At 45.6% G+C, this 18,124-nt stretch overlaps 1 protein-coding gene across 4 annotated transcripts in view; it reads right to left on the bottom strand.

Annotated features, from left to right (window-relative positions):
• The window catches only part of sorcs1 (sortilin-related VPS10 domain containing receptor 1), a 239,168-nt gene that overhangs the window by 68,038 nt on the left and 153,006 nt on the right, over positions 1-18,124 (bottom strand). For all 4 annotated transcript variants that reach the window (XR_013792708.1, XM_079553284.1, XM_079553285.1 and 1 more), the window contains exons 5-6: positions 17,718-17,791; positions 2,789-2,853 (exon numbers count right to left, since the gene is read on the bottom strand). Coding sequence is in view for 3 of the 4 variants with exons in the window: in XM_079553284.1 (XP_079409410.1) it covers positions 2,789-2,853; positions 17,718-17,791 (139 nt within the window). In the remaining variant the exon portion in view is untranslated. The remainder of the gene's footprint in view (positions 1-2,788; positions 2,854-17,717; positions 17,792-18,124) is intronic.

Raw genomic sequence — 18,124 nt, 5'->3', positions numbered from 1 at the left:
CTTGAGTGCCTCTTGTCGCCCGTGCCCCACAGTTTGCAAACCCCTTATCCAGTCAATGACGAAAACCCGGCCCTCACCTCTCACTCAGGTGTCTCCTTTAGGCGTCTCTACATTTACTGGTGTCAATAAAGCTCTTCAGACCGGCGGTCTGGTGGAAAGACAGATGACCACACGGGCCAATTGCTTTCTTTGCCTTCAATCGCACAGCCTGTCCCGACATATTAGCCCCTGCCAAATACGTGTGGGGGCTCCCGCTGCCGCCGTGATCAATAGTGATGGAAGTTGGCCGTGGAGGTAGCTTCTGACAGATCTGATGTTGGCGCAGCGTGTTTGTATGATTGTTTTTTCTCTATTGTGTCAGCTACAAAGGGCCGCGCTGACATCAAGGTGGAACAGATGCTCCCAACGAGGAGGGATACGTGAGGAGGGTGTGTTACAGAGTTTAGATGATGAATGTAAGGAATCTTCTATAACCCCCAAAGGGTCTCAGACTTTTGACTTTTTCAAACAAGTTTTGAGACTGGCATCAGCTTCATAAGTCAAAGCTGACACACACCTCATATTTGAAATGGTTGCAATTTTGAGGATTTTTTTTTCAGCATTATTTCTTAGAATTGTTCGTTTCTATTATCCAAATCACTCAAACCCCTGTAGATTAGAAGCAGATATTGTAACATTACTATTAGTGTGACTATAACAGCGCTCAACAAATTGCAAATGAGTCACTAAAAATGTAACAGACTACGGTCTTTTCCCGTTCTTTACAAGGACTGGATTTTGGATTCTTACTTTTGGCAGCCCTGCTTTGAGAACTTTTGCTGCTTACATGTGGATTGTATTTGCTGGACATTATTACTTAGATGTTGCCTCGGAGCGACTGGAGAGGACCAGCTGACGAAGAGGCCATGCGGTAAGTTGGCTAATTATAAAACTGTGTCGTGTGCGCTGTGTTTTCGAGCATAATCTGTCATGCATGTTCTGTTGCCTTGGAAAATAGTGAATAAATAGTTAGGCTTTACCAACGGAAGACGCTGGGGGTGGCGTTTCATATGACTGTGTGTATATCAATTATACTATTACAGGCTCAGAGAGAGATACATCCTTATGCTCAGTGGAGTACGACATATTTAAACTCGTGAGAGGTTGCATGTCAGAGTGGACGAGGGACAAAGCGTAAAAGCTGGGGCTGAATAGAAACAGTGTGTGGTGAGAGCGTCCGGAAATGAGTCATATTCCTTAATAAATTACTATTTATTTCTGCCAAATGAGAAATATGAACCATATGTGCCTGTAGTTGACTTTGGAAGGTCTAAAATAGCATGATATAGGCTCTTTAAAGGCTTTATACCACATACCTAATAACAAACAATATTACATAAAGAAAACAAATGCAAATGCAAATGCTTTATAAGTAGATGCACAGTGTTTTTTCCCCATCAAATGTCTAAATTTACAAAATACTAAAGGAGGACTAAACAAATAAAGGACAGCACTAATTCAGGTATTGTGCCTTTAAGGAGTCATTAGCAGTTCACATTTTCAATCGTAGTTGGGATGACAAGCCTGTAGTGTAGAGTTGCTGTGTTCCGCTGGTCATGTGGCTAGTCACGTAATGTGGGACAGATATTTGGGTTTTAATGTTTATCGTTCTGCATAAAATTGTTTGACGAACATGGGCCTCGATCCTGCGACCTCCTGCTCCAGAGGCAAACACTCTGCTCAGTGAGCTAAGCGGGCTGAGTGTTGCAAAGTGTCGACTCGCAAGCAGAGAAGGAAAACCCTTTACAGAGTATATCTATTTAAACATTTTGTAATGAGAGCTAATTCACATGCCCAAAGGTTTAGGAGGGGCATCGAGCGTGTGGCACCGGTTATTTGGGGGTTTTGTTGGTTATTATTAGTTTTGGATTTGTGTCAGAGGCGGTGACATATGCTAATTAGTCCTCACCAAACTTGAGAACACCGTCACGAAGGATTTACCCAACTTAAGAACATGTCATGAATCTGGTGCAGCTTCCTAACACTGAAGTTTCTTTAAAAGATGTTCATGAATGAGGCTTCTTAGTAACGAGTGGGAGTTTAGTTGATCACTTTCTGAGTAATTGTCAGCGCCCTTAAGGTCTTGAGTCCTCTCAGTATAAATGTCAGGTGCAAGGGGTATGTGAGACAAAAGAGGTTGGGAGCCCTGGCCTAGAGAATTTCACAATGTGAAAACTCTCGAAGCATCACACAAAAGAATTGACGTAAAGTTTCTGCTCTCGTTGGACAAAAAAACAAAACATTTGCAAAATCTATAGACCATGCACTTCTACAACAAATTGAGCTGTTATGAAAAAAACAATCCATAAAAAAAAAAAAATCCTTATTTGACCTTATATATTTCTAACAGCAATTCTTTTGTACAGACCCATCATTGACTCAAACCATGGATCACATAATCAATGGACAAATGTTTAAACAAAATGATTAGCACTTTGCAGCACTAGTTCAGTCAATAGCTTGTGGGAGGCCCATCGAAAAGCATTATACTTTAATGATTGTACTACAGCCACTGCCTTACGTAGACTTATGGAGTTTTCCAAGACTGAATAACCACGCAAATGTATTACTAAAACATACGCCTTAGAAAAGTACGTGTTTTCTTTCTATTCATTTGAAATGTCCCCTTTATGTGCCACGCCATTAGTCTGCTACACACTTGACAACTCGCCTTTTGCCAGACACTTTACCGGAGCACAAAGAAAGACACAAGAAAATGGAGGAGTGAACTGGGAATTCAATTACTCACGTCCTTCAGAGATGCTGGTTTCCAGGTGAATTAGGCCGGCCTCTTTGTCCAAACCCATTTTGGACCTGAAAGGCAGACAAATGTGTTTCAGGAACATCACCGAGCGTTATTCCTACTGTGGGGCCGCAGCAGCCCAATTTGTGGTAGAGGGGCGCGTGAAGAAAAACACATTTACGTCTGTATCCGCTTCAACTGACAGGAGTAGTAAGCTTGATGAATATTTAAATTTGATCAAGGTCAGGAGAAGGAGAAGGAGAATTTAACAGCAATTACGCCTTGCTGTTCTCTCTCATCAATTCGGCCTTTCCCCCAATGAAATACGAGCAACATTTGTAAACCATGACACTTTAGTTTTTGGACTTTATAGGATTTTTTAGCAACCATTTTCGCTGGCGGTCTAACCTGTGAGAAAGAGAGAGGGAGTTCGACAAATACCAAACCGCGGGGATTGTCAGCGGCAATGACAGCTGTGGTAAACATCAGCATTAGTCCCGGGGAATGACCCGCACTTTGTCTTTGCAGCAAGACCAGACAAACTAAAGGGGGGAGAAAAAGGTCCCCCAGGATTAAACTCCCTGATAGAGAAAGATGGAGCGAGATGTGTCCTGACATCTTTAACGTGGGAACAGCCATTGATTTGTCTGCGCCGTGTGTTGGGGGTCCGCACATGGAACAGCATTTAATCATTACGGCATTAAATATGTATAACACAGACTGTGGGATCAGTGCTGAGCTCGGGGAGGAGCGGATAAGGAAGGATTTGTCGATAGATAACACATTGGAAAGTAGAGCAGATCCAGGGGTGTTTAAAGGCATTCGGAACAATTTTGACATACAGGCCAAACTCATATACGTGATAGTTATTCTACATTATTTAGAGCTTCGAGATTTGATTAAAATTTTGATGAGGATTTTGAGCACATATTTCTATACACTATGAACCATTTAGTATATGTTGTTGAATAACTGTTACTTCCCTTTCTACATTTTGTCGTAATGCAATGTACAGTCACTAAAAGTTTAATATTCATTGTATAAAAGATACCTTTAGCTACTATTACTTGATTGCACATTTCCCTGTCTATTTGCATCCCCATCAATAAAGTCCTATTGTAACTGCAGATGAATAGGCAAAATAAAATAAATCCGGAGGTGTAAATTGGATATTTTTGCTGTAAGTTTTCTGCCATTTTATGTTTTCATATAAAAATAAGACATTTTATGTGTGATAAGACGAGTGGTGGTAGTATGTTAAAGGGGCTAGATGCAAGTTAGCAATTTTATACTCACTACTGCCACCTCAGGCCATGCGTGTAACTGCAGCTTCTATATTAAGCTCGTGCATGACGGCACTTTGGACTCGAATTAACACCTTTTTGAGTGACAGTGCAGGATTATAGAGGCCGTTGTGGTGAACAGGTTTGGGCTCATTCTACACATCAGGACATGGCTGGAACATGTAGGGGGAGGAACATTATTTTGACATTTTTAAACTCTGTATAGTCCCTTTAACAAATGAAAAAGCCAGACAACGCCATCCAGTATGACTGGAAAATGAATGTGCTTTAAAGGGACTACAAGGATTTTAAATGTTAAAATTAGGTATTTTCCTCCCCCTACATGTTCCAGCAATGTCCTAATATGTAGAATGAGCCCAGAACTATTCACTGCAACTGCCTCTAAAATCCTGCACTGTCACTCAAAAAGGTGTTAATTCGGGTCCGAAGTGCCGTCATGCACGAGTTTAATATAGAAGCTGCAGTTACACGTATGACCTGAGATGGCAGTAGTGAGTATAAAAATGACCAACTTGCATCTAGTCTCTTTAAGACACACAGGTTTGACTCATAAGGAGAGAGGCAGCATGTTCCTTTGATAAACTATGTTTTACTTGTGTCCTGTTCGGGTTCACATTAGACATTTCCTGACACAGCTTTCATTTGCTCACGCTAGCTTTCAGTTAATCACAATTTGTTCACAGTAGCTTTTAGTTAAAACACAGTGTGAAACAAAAATAAACAATACAGCAGCGACAAGCTCACCGTCGCACGCTCACATCTAGCCCTACTCGGCCGGCCCGGTGATTCGATACCCCCCGGTTACGCGAGGACCCCCAGCAGACCCCAGACCACGATAAACCGAGAGCAATGGACACCATGGAGCGGTGCGGGTTGAGGGTCTCAACCACCCGCTGGACCCGGAAAACAGAGGACACCAGTGAGAAGTGTGAACCGGGGTGGGCTTTTATACTATTTATGCGCTAGCGCCATCTGCTGACCGTTTTCATATTTAAAATTAATATTTTAATAAAGTTATTTATATGCCACATTATAAACTGGCCAAATGTGCCTATATTTTCAGCAACAAAATCTAAATAATAGATTGCCTCGGGTTTAAATGTATTTGTTTTTTTTGGGTTCAAAGCTCAATTAATCAGGCTGGGAATTAAATATCAAAGAATCCCTTGGAAAAAAAAGACAAAGTCTGTAGGAGCTACTAAGACACTAAGAAAACCTAAACCTAATAAGATGAAAATGAGCAGAAAAATATAAACATGGAACACTGTGTCTCACCTTAAAACCACAGCAACATTTTATCCAGTTTTTATGAATTGAAATACAACCACTGATTTGACTGATAAGCTCTGTCATTATTGGACTGATCTTCAGAGCATGTAAGCCATGATGATATAGTTCTGTATGACCTGGGTTGTTCCGCAGTGTGGTTTCAATAAAGGCTTCATTGCTGCCTTAAAAATTTATACAGTCAAATGTGTGAGGAACTTATTGCATTGTTAAACTTCGTATTTAGTTTAAAATACTTTTGCTCCGCACTCCACTTTCTTTTTTTAAACACCAGTCCTATTTTCCGCCATGAGCAGTGAGAGCCCAGTCGATGGAACAGCACATAATCATTAGGGCATTAAATATGTATTACACAGACTGGGGGATCAGAGCGAGGCTAAAGAAGGACCGATAAGACTGCGTTTGTCGACAGGTTGGCACGTCTTCCGCTGCAAGGAATAGAGAGGCGCGAGCGAGCGGCGGACGCGTGGCCACTATAGCGTCCCCTCATTAGGTACATTGGTAATTTCCCCATTGAAATGCTGTGGTGAATAGGCTGTCCTACTTATCCAATTCACATTTCCACTTCCACTGAATAATGCAGTCAGGGGCAGAAAAAGGCAGCAGCAGGGTTGTTTCGATGACATTTTTTGCTATTTCATTTGTCGCTAAAACTAAATAACGTAGAATATGTAAAACAGACAGTTTTGCATATGTGTGTAGTAATATATGGAAGTGCTTTGGACAACACAGGAGGATTTTCCGTCGCAACAGATTGAAGAAAATATGAGTTGAGTCTCTGGAGCCAAAGGAGAAAAATCACAGTCTGGCAGCTCCAGATGTTTTGGTCCAGTTTTGTGATGTCATATGCAAAACATTTCATGGCTGGGCATTAGATACACTCAGTAAGTGGATAGAAAGAGGAGGAAATGTGAATTTATGTTTTGGGTGGGTGAGATAGAGCTGGCAGCTCAAATCGAAACTAGGTGGTTCAAATTCCATGTGACACAGTCTATACTTCCTTTGCTTTCTTAAACACTCCATATATCTCACCCGAGTGGAGGCATTGATGGCAGTTAGAGCTTACCACCATTGCAGACTTTTCAAAACACTTTTGACACCTTGGTGTCAGTTTTTCATGTGTTATCAAAAGTCATGCTTTTAGTTAAAGCGAACACTAAATACAACAAGTGAAAGTCGACTGACTTTAAAAACATGGAGGAACACTTTCTGCAGAAAAAGGGCACTGTGTTATAAATCAGTTGATGGATGTATGAGCTCTGGAGAAAGAATCAGACCGAGCATTCAGGAAAACTGACGTGAACTATACAGTACACAAGGTTTGCTTTAAGGGCAAGAGCTCTCAAATATTTTGCAATTGGGACCAATCATTGAACAGAAATAATCCCCCAAGGACTCCCAAATCAATATCATATTATACATTCAGGTGGTTAAAAGCATTTTTCTTACAGACATCATTACATTACATGAAATGTTTATTACTATATATTTAAATGATCACACATGCCTCACGGACTCCACTTTGAGAGTGACGATATTGGAAAGTTTATTATAACATAAAAAGCCAAAATGAAACGTAAAATAGCAATGTGGGGATACCCATGCATCACTTAAACCGAAGTGATGCATGTTTAAAGGCATTTTGTCTTGAGATCCAGGTGAGGGCTTTCATTATATAAATAAGGCTTCTTCTCCTTCTTCTTCTCCTTCACCATATTCTCCTTCTTCTTCCTCTTCTGCTTCCTCCTCCTCTTCTCCTTCTCCTTATTCTCCTTCTTCTTCCTCCTACTCCTCTTCTTCTTCTTCTTCTCCTTCTTAATTAAGTAAGTAAGTAAACTTTATTTGTATAGCGCTTTTCACAGACACAAAGTCACAAAGTCTTAAAAACATAACATATGCCGACAATGACAGCAGCGTGAGTTGATTGGACTAGAATGCTTTTGTAAACAAATGTGTTTTTAGGCGCTTTTTAAAAATGTCCACGGAGTCTAGAGAGCACAAGTCGAGTGAGAGTTCATTCCAAAGTCGGGGCGCGGTCTTCTCCTTCACCATATTCTCCTTCTTCTTCCTCCTCTTCCTCTTCTTCCTCCTCCTCTTCTTCCTCCTCTTCTTCTTTTCCTCTTCCTCGTCCGCCTCCTCCACCTCCTCCTCTTCTTCCTCTTCTTCCAACTTATCAAAAATATCCTGATCAATATTGTCCCGCTGAGCCACTTTCAGTCCACTCTAATAGCGCCTGCAAAATACTCCACACATTTGCAGTAAGCTCTCAAACCGCTTACATAATGTAGGTATATTTTTAATGCACACTTTGAGCTGGATTCCACCCAGATCCCCGCCAACCCAATCCTATTAGGCCTCCTCATTTCCTCACACGGTTGGTGGCTCGAGCAGACACACAGTGCTTCGTTCCCGATGCAAGCTCATTACCTTGGCCATCGCACCCCACCTTTCACACATATACACACAGATGTACATGCACCGAGCTGGCCTTAAAATAGCTCTCTCAGTTTGCTGCAGATTCCCTTTAGGCTGCCTTCACTCCCCGACCGCTTGTTACCAGGCCTGACATCTCCTCTTCCCGATGCTGAAGGGAACACGAGTCTACCATGTATTTGTGTAGAGAGGCCGGAGACAGGCTACATACTGCTAACTTTGGACAAGACCTCCGCCGAAACAATTTATTAACAAAGTGGAAGTGACACAAAAGAATTCAACCGAGAGAGACTGAGGAAGAAAAGGTTTTTGTATTGATACACTTTGGCGCTGGCAGGTAAAAGCGTCAGCAATGATGGAAAAGTGGGAAAATGTTATCAAACCGCTGCACCGTAGCCTAGAAATATGTGTTTGTTTGCGAGAGTTGTGCTGTGTGCTGTGGCAGGATGATGTAGGGGAGAGGGACTGCATTTAAAAAAAAAAACAGCTTAAGAGTTTATTTGTTGAGAGGCAATATCATGTTCTACTCCAGGTAACACGATGGCGTAGAAGTTACTGCATTCGCCTCAAAGCAAGGAGGTCCAGGGGTTCAATTCCCAGGTCAAGTCGGCCTTTCTATGTGGAGTTTGCTGGGCGGTTTCAATAATAAAATTCTGAAATCTTAGTGGGACTTTCGTGGTTAAATAAAGGTCAAATAAGTAAGGATGCTTTCCTCCGTGAAGTGCGTTAAAACTGTATAATGCACGTCTCTGAGTAATCTAATCCGCTTATACCATGGTCCCACAAACTGAAACTGTTCATTGCGGCCAGTTTGCTTTTTTTTTTAAAGTCCAGTGCAGGTTTTTTTTAATGTTTTAAGCTGTTTTACCTGAAACTAGTTACAACTCAAATGTTTGTCGTTACTATGGAAACAGCTGCAGAAGTGGTGACGTCACAGCTCTACTTCCAGGTCCTCATAGACCAGCAGATGTGCGAGAAACTACAAAAAAAAACACGCTTCAATACCACAATTTTTGAAACTCAACAGAGAGTTACTTAACATACTTATTTATCAGGCCCATTAGCCAAAATGCTGTACCTACTGCTATAAAAGTAATATTTACCAAAACTCGGAAGTAGCAACTTTAGTAAATATTACTTTTTTTTTAGCAGTAGGTGTGTCATTTTTGGCTAATGAGTCTGAGAAATAAGTAGGTTCAGTAACTCTCTTCTGAGTTTCAGAAATATTGATTGTGGTTTTTAAGAGTTTTTTCTCGCATATTTTCCGGCCGGCACGGACCTTGAAGTAGAGCTGTGACATCACACTATCCAACCAATTGAGCCCAGACCATGGAACAACATAATAACTGTGATAGAGTGGGACACTCTGAGGGGAATTGTAGTGGTCCGACAGTTTCCTTTTGACAGGGCTCCGGTCAGAGAGATGGGCGCGGAGAAGTTATAGCAGCAGAACTTTATTATGAAGTTGGGTACAAATATTTATGGATGTAGATGGGTGTGCATATGTGTGTGTGTGGTCTATAAAAGAAACAAAGAATAAAATAATATTAATTACAATGTACAAAGTATCAAACAATATTCAAACCAATGTGAAACATCTAATTGGAATACTAAATCACGTTAATCTTGTCAAATAGCCCAAAAGCACTATAAACAACGAATGTACAGGGGCTAATGAGGCAAAGTAGGTTCTTAATGGATACGGTGGTCTCTGCCTCCCTCTAGTGGAAGCGGGCGCAACTGCACCCCATGCGGTCTTCACGTGAGGGGCGCATGGCTCAAAGAGAGCTAAACTACGCACTACAGAAATACCCACGAAGGGGCAAAAACATGCACGTAAGACACTGAACAGGTACACAGGTGAATGTAAACAATACTTCAACAGGTGTGATAGTCGTATTTACAGATTAGGGCAGGACAACACTTACTTTTGATTAATTACGCACACGAGGCACCATCCCATCGAGCGCAGAGTCGGGAATGAGGATGGGATGGGCTCAGAAAGGAAATGACGTAAACTACGGGCAGTTTCAGAATAAACATCAGGAAATATAAAAGACTTTCTGACATAGCCGCCCCCAAATTTAGCAATAAATTTGAATTCAAAGGGAAAGTCTACTTAGTTGGAGTCGTCTTCATCCTCCCAGGTTGGCAGCCGCACAAGGCGCACGACTGGCCGTAGGTAGGTCTGTCCCTTGATCTTGACTTCAGCTGCCCTGACTCGTCCATCCGAGCCGGGACAGGTCTTCACCACTCTCCCAATGGGCCACTGGGCTCTGGGTAGCTGCGAATCAACCACCATCACCACCTGGCCAGCAGTCAGATTGTCTGTGTCCTTGTGCCACTTCGACCGCTTCTGCAGGTCTGGGAGGTGGCGACGGACAAAGTTGGACCAGAAATGGTCTGCCAGGATCTGGCTGTGGCGCCATCTTCTTCTGCTGAGAAGATCACTGGCCGCGTAGACTGCCTGCGGGAGTGATGCGTCGCGGCGTCCCATCAACAGTAGATTCGGTGTGACGGGATCCGGATCAGCAGCGTCGGCGGAGATGTATCCAAGTGGTTTAGCGTTGAGTATTCCCTCCACTTCAATCAGCACAGTCTGCAGCACAGGTTCGGCGACGGTGTGGTCCTGGAGGATGACTTGGAGAGCTGACTTAATCGACTTGATCTCTCGTTCCCATGTTCCACCAAAGTGTGGAGAACCAGGGGGATTGAAACGGAACTCAATCTTCTGTCCGGCCAGCTGTTCTTGAAGAGGAACTTCTAAAGCAGCAAAACTGGCCTGCAGCTCTGCAGCTCCACCTCGGAAGTTGGTTCCTCTGTCGGACAGGATCTCAAATGGCTTGCCGCGGCGGGCGATGAAGCGGCGGAGAGCCATCAGGAACGCATCAGTGTCTATGCTCTCCAGTAGGTCGAGGTGCACACAGCTTGTCGTCATGCACTTGAAAATCAGACCCCACCGCTTCTCTGTGCGCCGTCCCACCTTGACGTTGTATGGGCCGAAGCAGTCGACTCCGGTCGACCAGAAAGGTGGCTTGTATAAACGGAGTCTGGCGGGGGGTAGATCTGCCATCTGAGGGACCACTGGAGAAGCGCGCCATTTCTGACATTCAACACAGCCGTGCTGATGACGTTTGATGGACTCTCTTCCTCGGAGGATCCAATATCTTCTCCTCATCTCTGCGAAAACTCGCTCGGGACCAGGATGTAGCAGTTCACTGTCATATTTCTTAATGAGCAGCTTCGTGACATGATGTTTGGGATCGAGGATGATAGGATGTATCGCATCTGGGTCAAGATCTTCTGCTCTGCGTAGTCTGCCCCCCACTCTCACCAGACCAACAGCTTCATCATACTCTGGAGCAAGCATAATCAGGTGGCTCTGTTTTAAGATGGGCTTACCAGCAGCAAGGGTTTCCACCTCTTCAGGGAAGGACTCACTCTGGGCCTGTCTGAGGACATGTAGCTCTGCTGCTTGGACGTCAGCTGCTGTCATGGTGGGCCTGCTCTGGTCATTGGCCGCCCCGTGAAGGCTCTCATGGGTAGCCTTGAGAAGACTGTCCCAGTTGTCTATATCAGACATGGGTGTCGTGGTTGGAGAGCAGGTGGTGGCTCCACAGAACACTGTCTTTCGAAGTTCATCCTCGTCTGCTTCTTGGGCTTCTGTAAACTGAAGCACTGGCCAGGAGTCTGGATGTTGTCGGAGGAATGGTGGACCTTGGATCCATCGGTTCGGTTGGCTGAGCTCGAGCAAGGATTTGCCGCGAGTAAGGTCATCGGCAGGATTATCAGTGGTGCCGACGTACCGCCAGGTCGAGCTTTCAGTGAGGTCTTGAATTTCTGAAACTCTTGTTCCCACAAAGACCTTGTAGCGACACGAGTCGGACGTGAGCCACGTCAGAACTGTCGTCGAATCAGTCCAGAGAGTGACTTGCTGGGGAGAGAGCGACATTTCTGTCATAATGACCTTAGCTAGCTGGGCTCCGGCTAAAGCCGCACACAGTTCGAGGCGTGGCATGGAAAGTTGTTTGCGGGGGCTCACTCGTGATCGAGCCATCACAAATGCTACGTGAACTTCACCTTGATTGTCTTGGGTGCGAAGATAAGCGACTGCCCCGTAGGCTCTTTCAGAGGCATCGCAGAAGATGTGTGCCTCTCGTCTGGGTTCCCCAGTGTTTGCTACAGACGGGACATAGCATCGGGGGATTTCCACTCGTGGAAGATGGACCAATTCACTCTCCCACTGGGTCCAGACATCCAGCAGAGGTTCTGGTCGGATCAGTTCATCCCAGCCAACTCCCACTCCCCACAGGTCTTGAATCAGGATCTTCGCTCGGGTGGTGAATGGAATGAGGCATCCGAGGGGATCGTATTGTGTTGCCATCACCTTGTAGACATTCCTCAGAGTTGGCTGTGAATACTCTACGGGTCTGTGGCGGTACCCAAGGCGATCGGTAAGGCAGTTCCAGCGAAGGCCTAAGGCTGGCTCTTCTGGATCTTGGCGGGGCTGAGAGAGCCACAACTCGGTGCTCGCTGCTTTCGCTTCCACTGGAAGATGCTCAACAACTGTGGGGGTGTTGCTGGCCCACTGCCTGATGTCGAAGCCTCCAGCTGATAGCAGTTTGCGCATCCGGTTGATGATGGTTTTGGCTTCATCAGCGTTCGTGACACTGGTCAAGCAGTTGTCGACATAGAAGGCAGTCTCCACAAGGTGTAGGATGTCCTCATGGCCGCTGCTGTTGTCCTTCACATGCCGCTGGAGGGCGTAGGTGGCGCAGCAGGGACTGCATGTTGTTCCGAACGGCAAAACTTGCCACTCGTACACCGTTGGTTCCTCCTCCCTCTTCATGCCTCTCCAGAGAAAACGGAGAAGGGGCTTGTCATCTGGCAGCAGGCGAACTTGATGAAACATCGCTTTGATGTCACCACTGACAGCCACACTGTGTTCTCGGAACCGAAGAAGTACACCGAGGAGGGTAGGGCCTAAGGTCGGACCGGGCAACAGTTGGCTGTTGAGGCTTTGACCGTTGTGCTGGTAGGAACAGTTGTAGACAATCCTAGCCTTCCCATTGTGGTGGACAACATGGTGCGGCAGATACCAGGACTCTGTGGAGCTGTCTACTGTGTCTGGAGGTAGAGGTTTGGCGTAGCCCAACTGTTCAAGCTTCTGTATTTCTTGACAGTAGGTGTTAGCTAGAGCACTGTCTTTGGCTAGACGGCGTTCTGTGCTCCGTAGCTGTGGGAGCAATGTGTGCTTTGGAGCCCAGAGTGTGGGGCTCGCTTTGCGTCTAAGTAGTGGAGTGGCATACCTTGTCACTCCATCCACTTCTTCTTTGACTGTGCGCTGTTCCAGCAGCTCTAGGGCCTGCTGATCTTCTTTAGAGCGGGTCGCAGTCTTCACGTTGGCATACGGAGTTATGTCGACTTGCCACAGTCGTTCAACATGCCGCTGCAGCTCTGTGTTGGGAGACATGGTGAAGTAACAGTGTTCACCAGTGAGGTTGAGGTTGGCTGGGCCTTGCAATGTCCAACCAAGAGCAGTACGTACAGCTACTGGACTCCCAGGAGGACCTGCTCGAACCGGTTGTTTGGGAAGCAGCAGATGTGGAAAGTCAGAGCCTATGAGCAGAAGCGGTTGGACCTTGTCAACCTTCGGCAGAGGAAGATCTTGCAGATGGGAGTATCTGCGCATGAGTGACTTGACAGGATAGCTATGCTCAGACAGGCTCAGCTCATCAGCGGTGAAAGCATGTAAGATGTTGTACCTTTGTTTGGGAGCATGAGCTGGGGAGATGTCGAACGAAACAGCAGCTCCTTGTAGATGAATCACCTCATGGCGGACAGTGCGCAAAGGCAAGCTTTCAGGCTCTTTGGTTAAATGGAGATGCCGGACTGCTGAGGGAAGGATGAGGGTTCGCTCTGATCCGTCATCCAGGATGGCAAAACCTTCCAGGGAGTGCTCGGCATTGTACAGGCGCACCTTTACTAGCTTCAGCATTACTCTCTGCGGACGACTCGGGCGGTCAACATAGATGGTGTTGGGAGCAGCACTGACCATTAGCACCTTCTTGGCCTCTTGCGGACACACTTCGTGGAGCACAGTCAGGTGTTGCTGCTTGCACACTTGGCAAGGCTTCTTGAGAGTACATGCCTCAGGTTTATGGTTCCTGCCACATCTCCAACAACCTCTGTCTTTAATCCAAGTGGAAATCTCTGTTGGAGTGAGCACTTTGAATTTAGGGCACAAGCTGAGGTAATGCTCTCGGGTGTCACAGTACGGGCAGTAAGGCTTCACACTGGGTTTAGCTTTGGGTGACTTTGGGCTGTGAGTAGGATCTGAAGAGGTTACTTTAGCTGGGCTTTCTGTGTTGTAGAACACGTTGGATGAAGGACCCTGGGGTTTCCTCTGGCCCTTAACTGGCTTAGGCTGGTCTTGGAACATCAGAGATGCTCGGGATGAAATGCGCTTTGCTTGTGACTTTAACTGAAGCCAAACAGAGAAGTCTTCAAGTGTGTAGGTCTGATCAGTGCCGGTCCTCAGGATGCCTCGGTTTATGCTGTACTCCACAAACCCGTCTCGATAGTTGGTGGGCAGTTTGCTGAGTAGCCTGTCAACGTGGGAGCCGCATCGCAGTTCGTAGCCATTCTCACCTTCAAGGGAGCGGAGCATGCCCACTAGACCCTGTACTGATAGGGCAAAGTTGTCAAATGCCTCAGGATCTCCAGATCTTACGGGAGGTGAATTCAAGATGGTACCCAGCTCGCTCTGCACAAGCTGACGCGGTTGCCCATATTTATCTTGGAGAGCCTGAAGGGCTGAAGTGTAGGGTCTAGGATCGTGCATGTAGGCTTGGGCTAGCTTGTAGGCGCTTGGCAACTTCAGGTGATCGAGGAGGACTTGATATTTGAACTGCTCTGTGAGGTGGGAATGTGTATTGAGCAGATTGTCCAAAGCCATCTTGAGTAGGGCAAAGTCTGACTCTTTACCTGAGGTGAAATGAGGTAGAGTGGGTCTAGGAAGGCCATAGGAAGTGGCAACTAAGAGCTCCATGAGGTCTGTGCCCGGCGCTGCCCTGTAACCTGGAGGCGCTGTCACCTGTTGTGGCAAAGGTGGCATGGCAGAGTAAGGATAGGACAGCGTATTGGCAGCTGGTAACACTGGCTGTTGAGGTGGAACAGGTGGAGGCACATATTGGACCTGGGCTTGGCTGTAGACCATCTGTGGCAGGCCACGTGGGGCTATATACTGTGCTACTGACAGTGTTGGAGCACCTGAGGTGACGGCACTCACGACTGGTCTGGGCACCGCTGGCGGAGCTGGGTTGAGAATTGCAGGAGGAAGAGGCATGGTCATGTAGGTAGGCAGTGTCTGGGTTAGCATACCAGTAGTAGCAGGAGCACTCACTTGCGGAGCGGGCTGGACTTGAACTGAGGGGAGACTTGTTGAGACAGATGGACGAGTGACTGCACTGGAGACTGGTGGCGGATCATGAGTAGATGGAGTAGAATGGAGCAGTCCAGGCGCACCTTGTGATTGCAGTAGAAGATGTTGATCTCTGGATGAGGACCTTGGGTCGTAATCATATTCACTAAGGGGCTTGGGGGAGAGTGAACTCTTAATTTGTTCTTCCGCCAGGAAAGACGTGATGAGAGCTGCTTGCGCCAATTCCATCTCTTTCTCTTTCAGTCGCCGTTGCAACATCTGATGCCTGGTGATAGCCTCTTTACTCTTGTGCGCCATCTCTGCTTTCTCGTCAAGTCGACGTCTCTGCCGTTCTTGTTCTCTGATAAGTTCCTCCTTCTCATGGAGGGCGTCTTTAGCTTCTTTGTCAAGAAGAGTGCACTGCTCGTCCACTAGCGTCTGCTCCATAATCTGCCGATGCACTTCTGCTAGCTCCATGCGTTTGACTTGTTCCTCCAACATGGCACTCTGTATCTCGGATAGCCCTTCTGCAGCAGATCTCTTGGTTGATGAGCCAGCGCTGCATTGAGATCTCGGTCTGCTACGATGAGATGCCAGGGAACGACATGACTCTGCTCTCACAGACAGCAGTGAAAGCGGATCAGGGACTGGGATGTCGTGAGCTGGGGCTGCTGCTCCGAGTTCCTCAGCTTCGGTGGTAGGAGGTATTGCGACTCTCGGTGTGTACCCAACTTCAAAGTCTGCAAGGGATGCTGGTAGCTGTGTCTCCCGCTGGGATCGAGGACGCACTGCTGGATCTGCAGATGGTTGTCCTGGCTCCATATTGTCTCCAGAAAGCTATCGAATCCGGCTCGAAGGACCATGTGCTAGAGTGGGACACTCTGAGGGGAATTGTAGTGGTCCGACAGTTTCCTTTTGACAGGGCTCCGGTCAGAGAGATGGGCGCGGAGAAGTTATAGCAGCAGAACTTTATTATGAAGTTGGGTACAAATATTTATGGATGTAGATGGGTGTGCATATGTGTGTGTGTGGTCTATAAAAGAAACAAAGAATAAAATAATATTAATTACAATGTACAAAGTATCAAACAATATTCAAACCAATGTGAAACATCTAATTGGAATACTAAATCACGTTAATCTTGTCAAATAGCCCAAAAGCACTATAAACAACGAATGTACAGGGGCTAATGAGGCAAAGTAGGTTCTTAATGGATACGGTGGTCTCTGCCTCCCTCTAGTGGAAGCGGGCGCAACTGCACCCCATGCGGTCTTCACGTGAGGGGCGCATGGCTCAAAGAGAGCTAAACTACGCACTACAGAAATACCCACGAAGGGGCAAAAACATGCACGTAAGACACTGAACAGGTACACAGGTGAATGTAAACAATACTTCAACAGGTGTGATAGTCGTATTTACAGATTAGGGCAGGACAACACTTACTTTTGATTAATTACGCACACGAGGCACCATCCCATCGAGCGCAGAGTCGGGAATGAGGATGGGATGGGCTCAGAAAGGAAATGACGTAAACTACGGGCAGTTTCAGAATAAACATCAGGAAATATAAAAGACTTTCTGACAATAACATTACAGCTCTGAGCTATTATAAAAGGTTTGTAATTTGATTTGTGTGTCCTCCTTATGATTTCCTTTATTGCCGTTAGTGCGTGGCCATGTCCAAAAACACTTGATTTTTACTGAATAAACCTTTCATGGTGGAAAATGTGGAGAAGCAATAAAAGTACAAAATATCCACGAGTCTTGATTATTTTGTTCACCTTTTCTCTGAGAAGACAAACAAGTCAAACTCATATTGGGCCCAAACTGATTATGGCGCCTTGTCGCCTTGTCCTAGCGAAGCTCAGAAGGGTCATACCATGTAACTGTCTGCCACCCACAACGTCAAGTGTGGCACCAACATGAATAATGAAAGCCTTAAAACCTCAGCCACTGCAGCTCATCTCCTCCTTGCTGTGGGGTGAACGGATGACGTCAACTGTCCCGGACGTCTCAAAGTCAAAAACTTCGGCAAACTGACTTCAGACTCCGAGACAAAAGAGTCCTGACATTGAGATAAACTTGTGGAGGTGGACTATTGTTATTCGAGAACATTGTTTTACCCGTCACTTTTGGCCGTTAATGGGAAAGATAAAAAGACTCATAGTACTAATGAACTTTTTTATTATTTATTTTGTTTGTTCAACGTGCACTGTCCCAACCAAGTAGTGTTTACAGCTATATATATGTCTCAATAGATTGTTAGCAATCAGTCATATTTATTCATTTTTTGATTGACGTAGGAAGTCTCAAGAGTTTGGTAGGTTTATGTAAGACACTCATGTAATCACTTGTTTCACCTGTTTTATACACTTAGTGGAGAAAAATATACCTTGTGGCAGGACGCTACAAAACACTGGGCAAGTTTGAACTAAAATTATCTGGAGTGCTCTTCTGTGTGCAGTGTTAAGTGCAAGTCCACACTCACCAGTAGAATCGATTGGGAGCTACTCTCTCATGCACAAGCTGCCACCTCCGTCCGAACTCCACTGAGCTGTACAACTGTGGAAAAAAAAAAAAGACATGGAATTTAGCGAGGAACCTGCATCAGGTACATGAGACAATTATCTGCTGTGATTCTCTCATCTTCCCAGCCAGCTATTCCTGTTCAGAAACTAGAGCGTCTGAGTCTTTTATCAATCCGATCACTGATGCAAATTTGTAACGTGTCACTCAAGTGCGCAAGACTTTTTCAAATCCTGCTACACAGGAGTTGAGTAGATCGTCTTTTGATTTGGCAGGAAAGCGCTGTTTTTCAATCATAAGTGGGATCTTAATAAGCTATTTTTGCATGTCTTCGTACAGTACGCCACCATGTTGAACAAGAACAGGCAT

Source organism: Gobius niger (genome assembly GCF_951799975.1).
Source record: "Gobius niger genome assembly, chromosome: 3".
NCBI lineage: Eukaryota > Metazoa > Chordata > Actinopteri > Gobiiformes > Gobiidae > Gobius > Gobius niger.
This window is presented reverse-complemented; position numbering and strand designations above follow the sequence as displayed.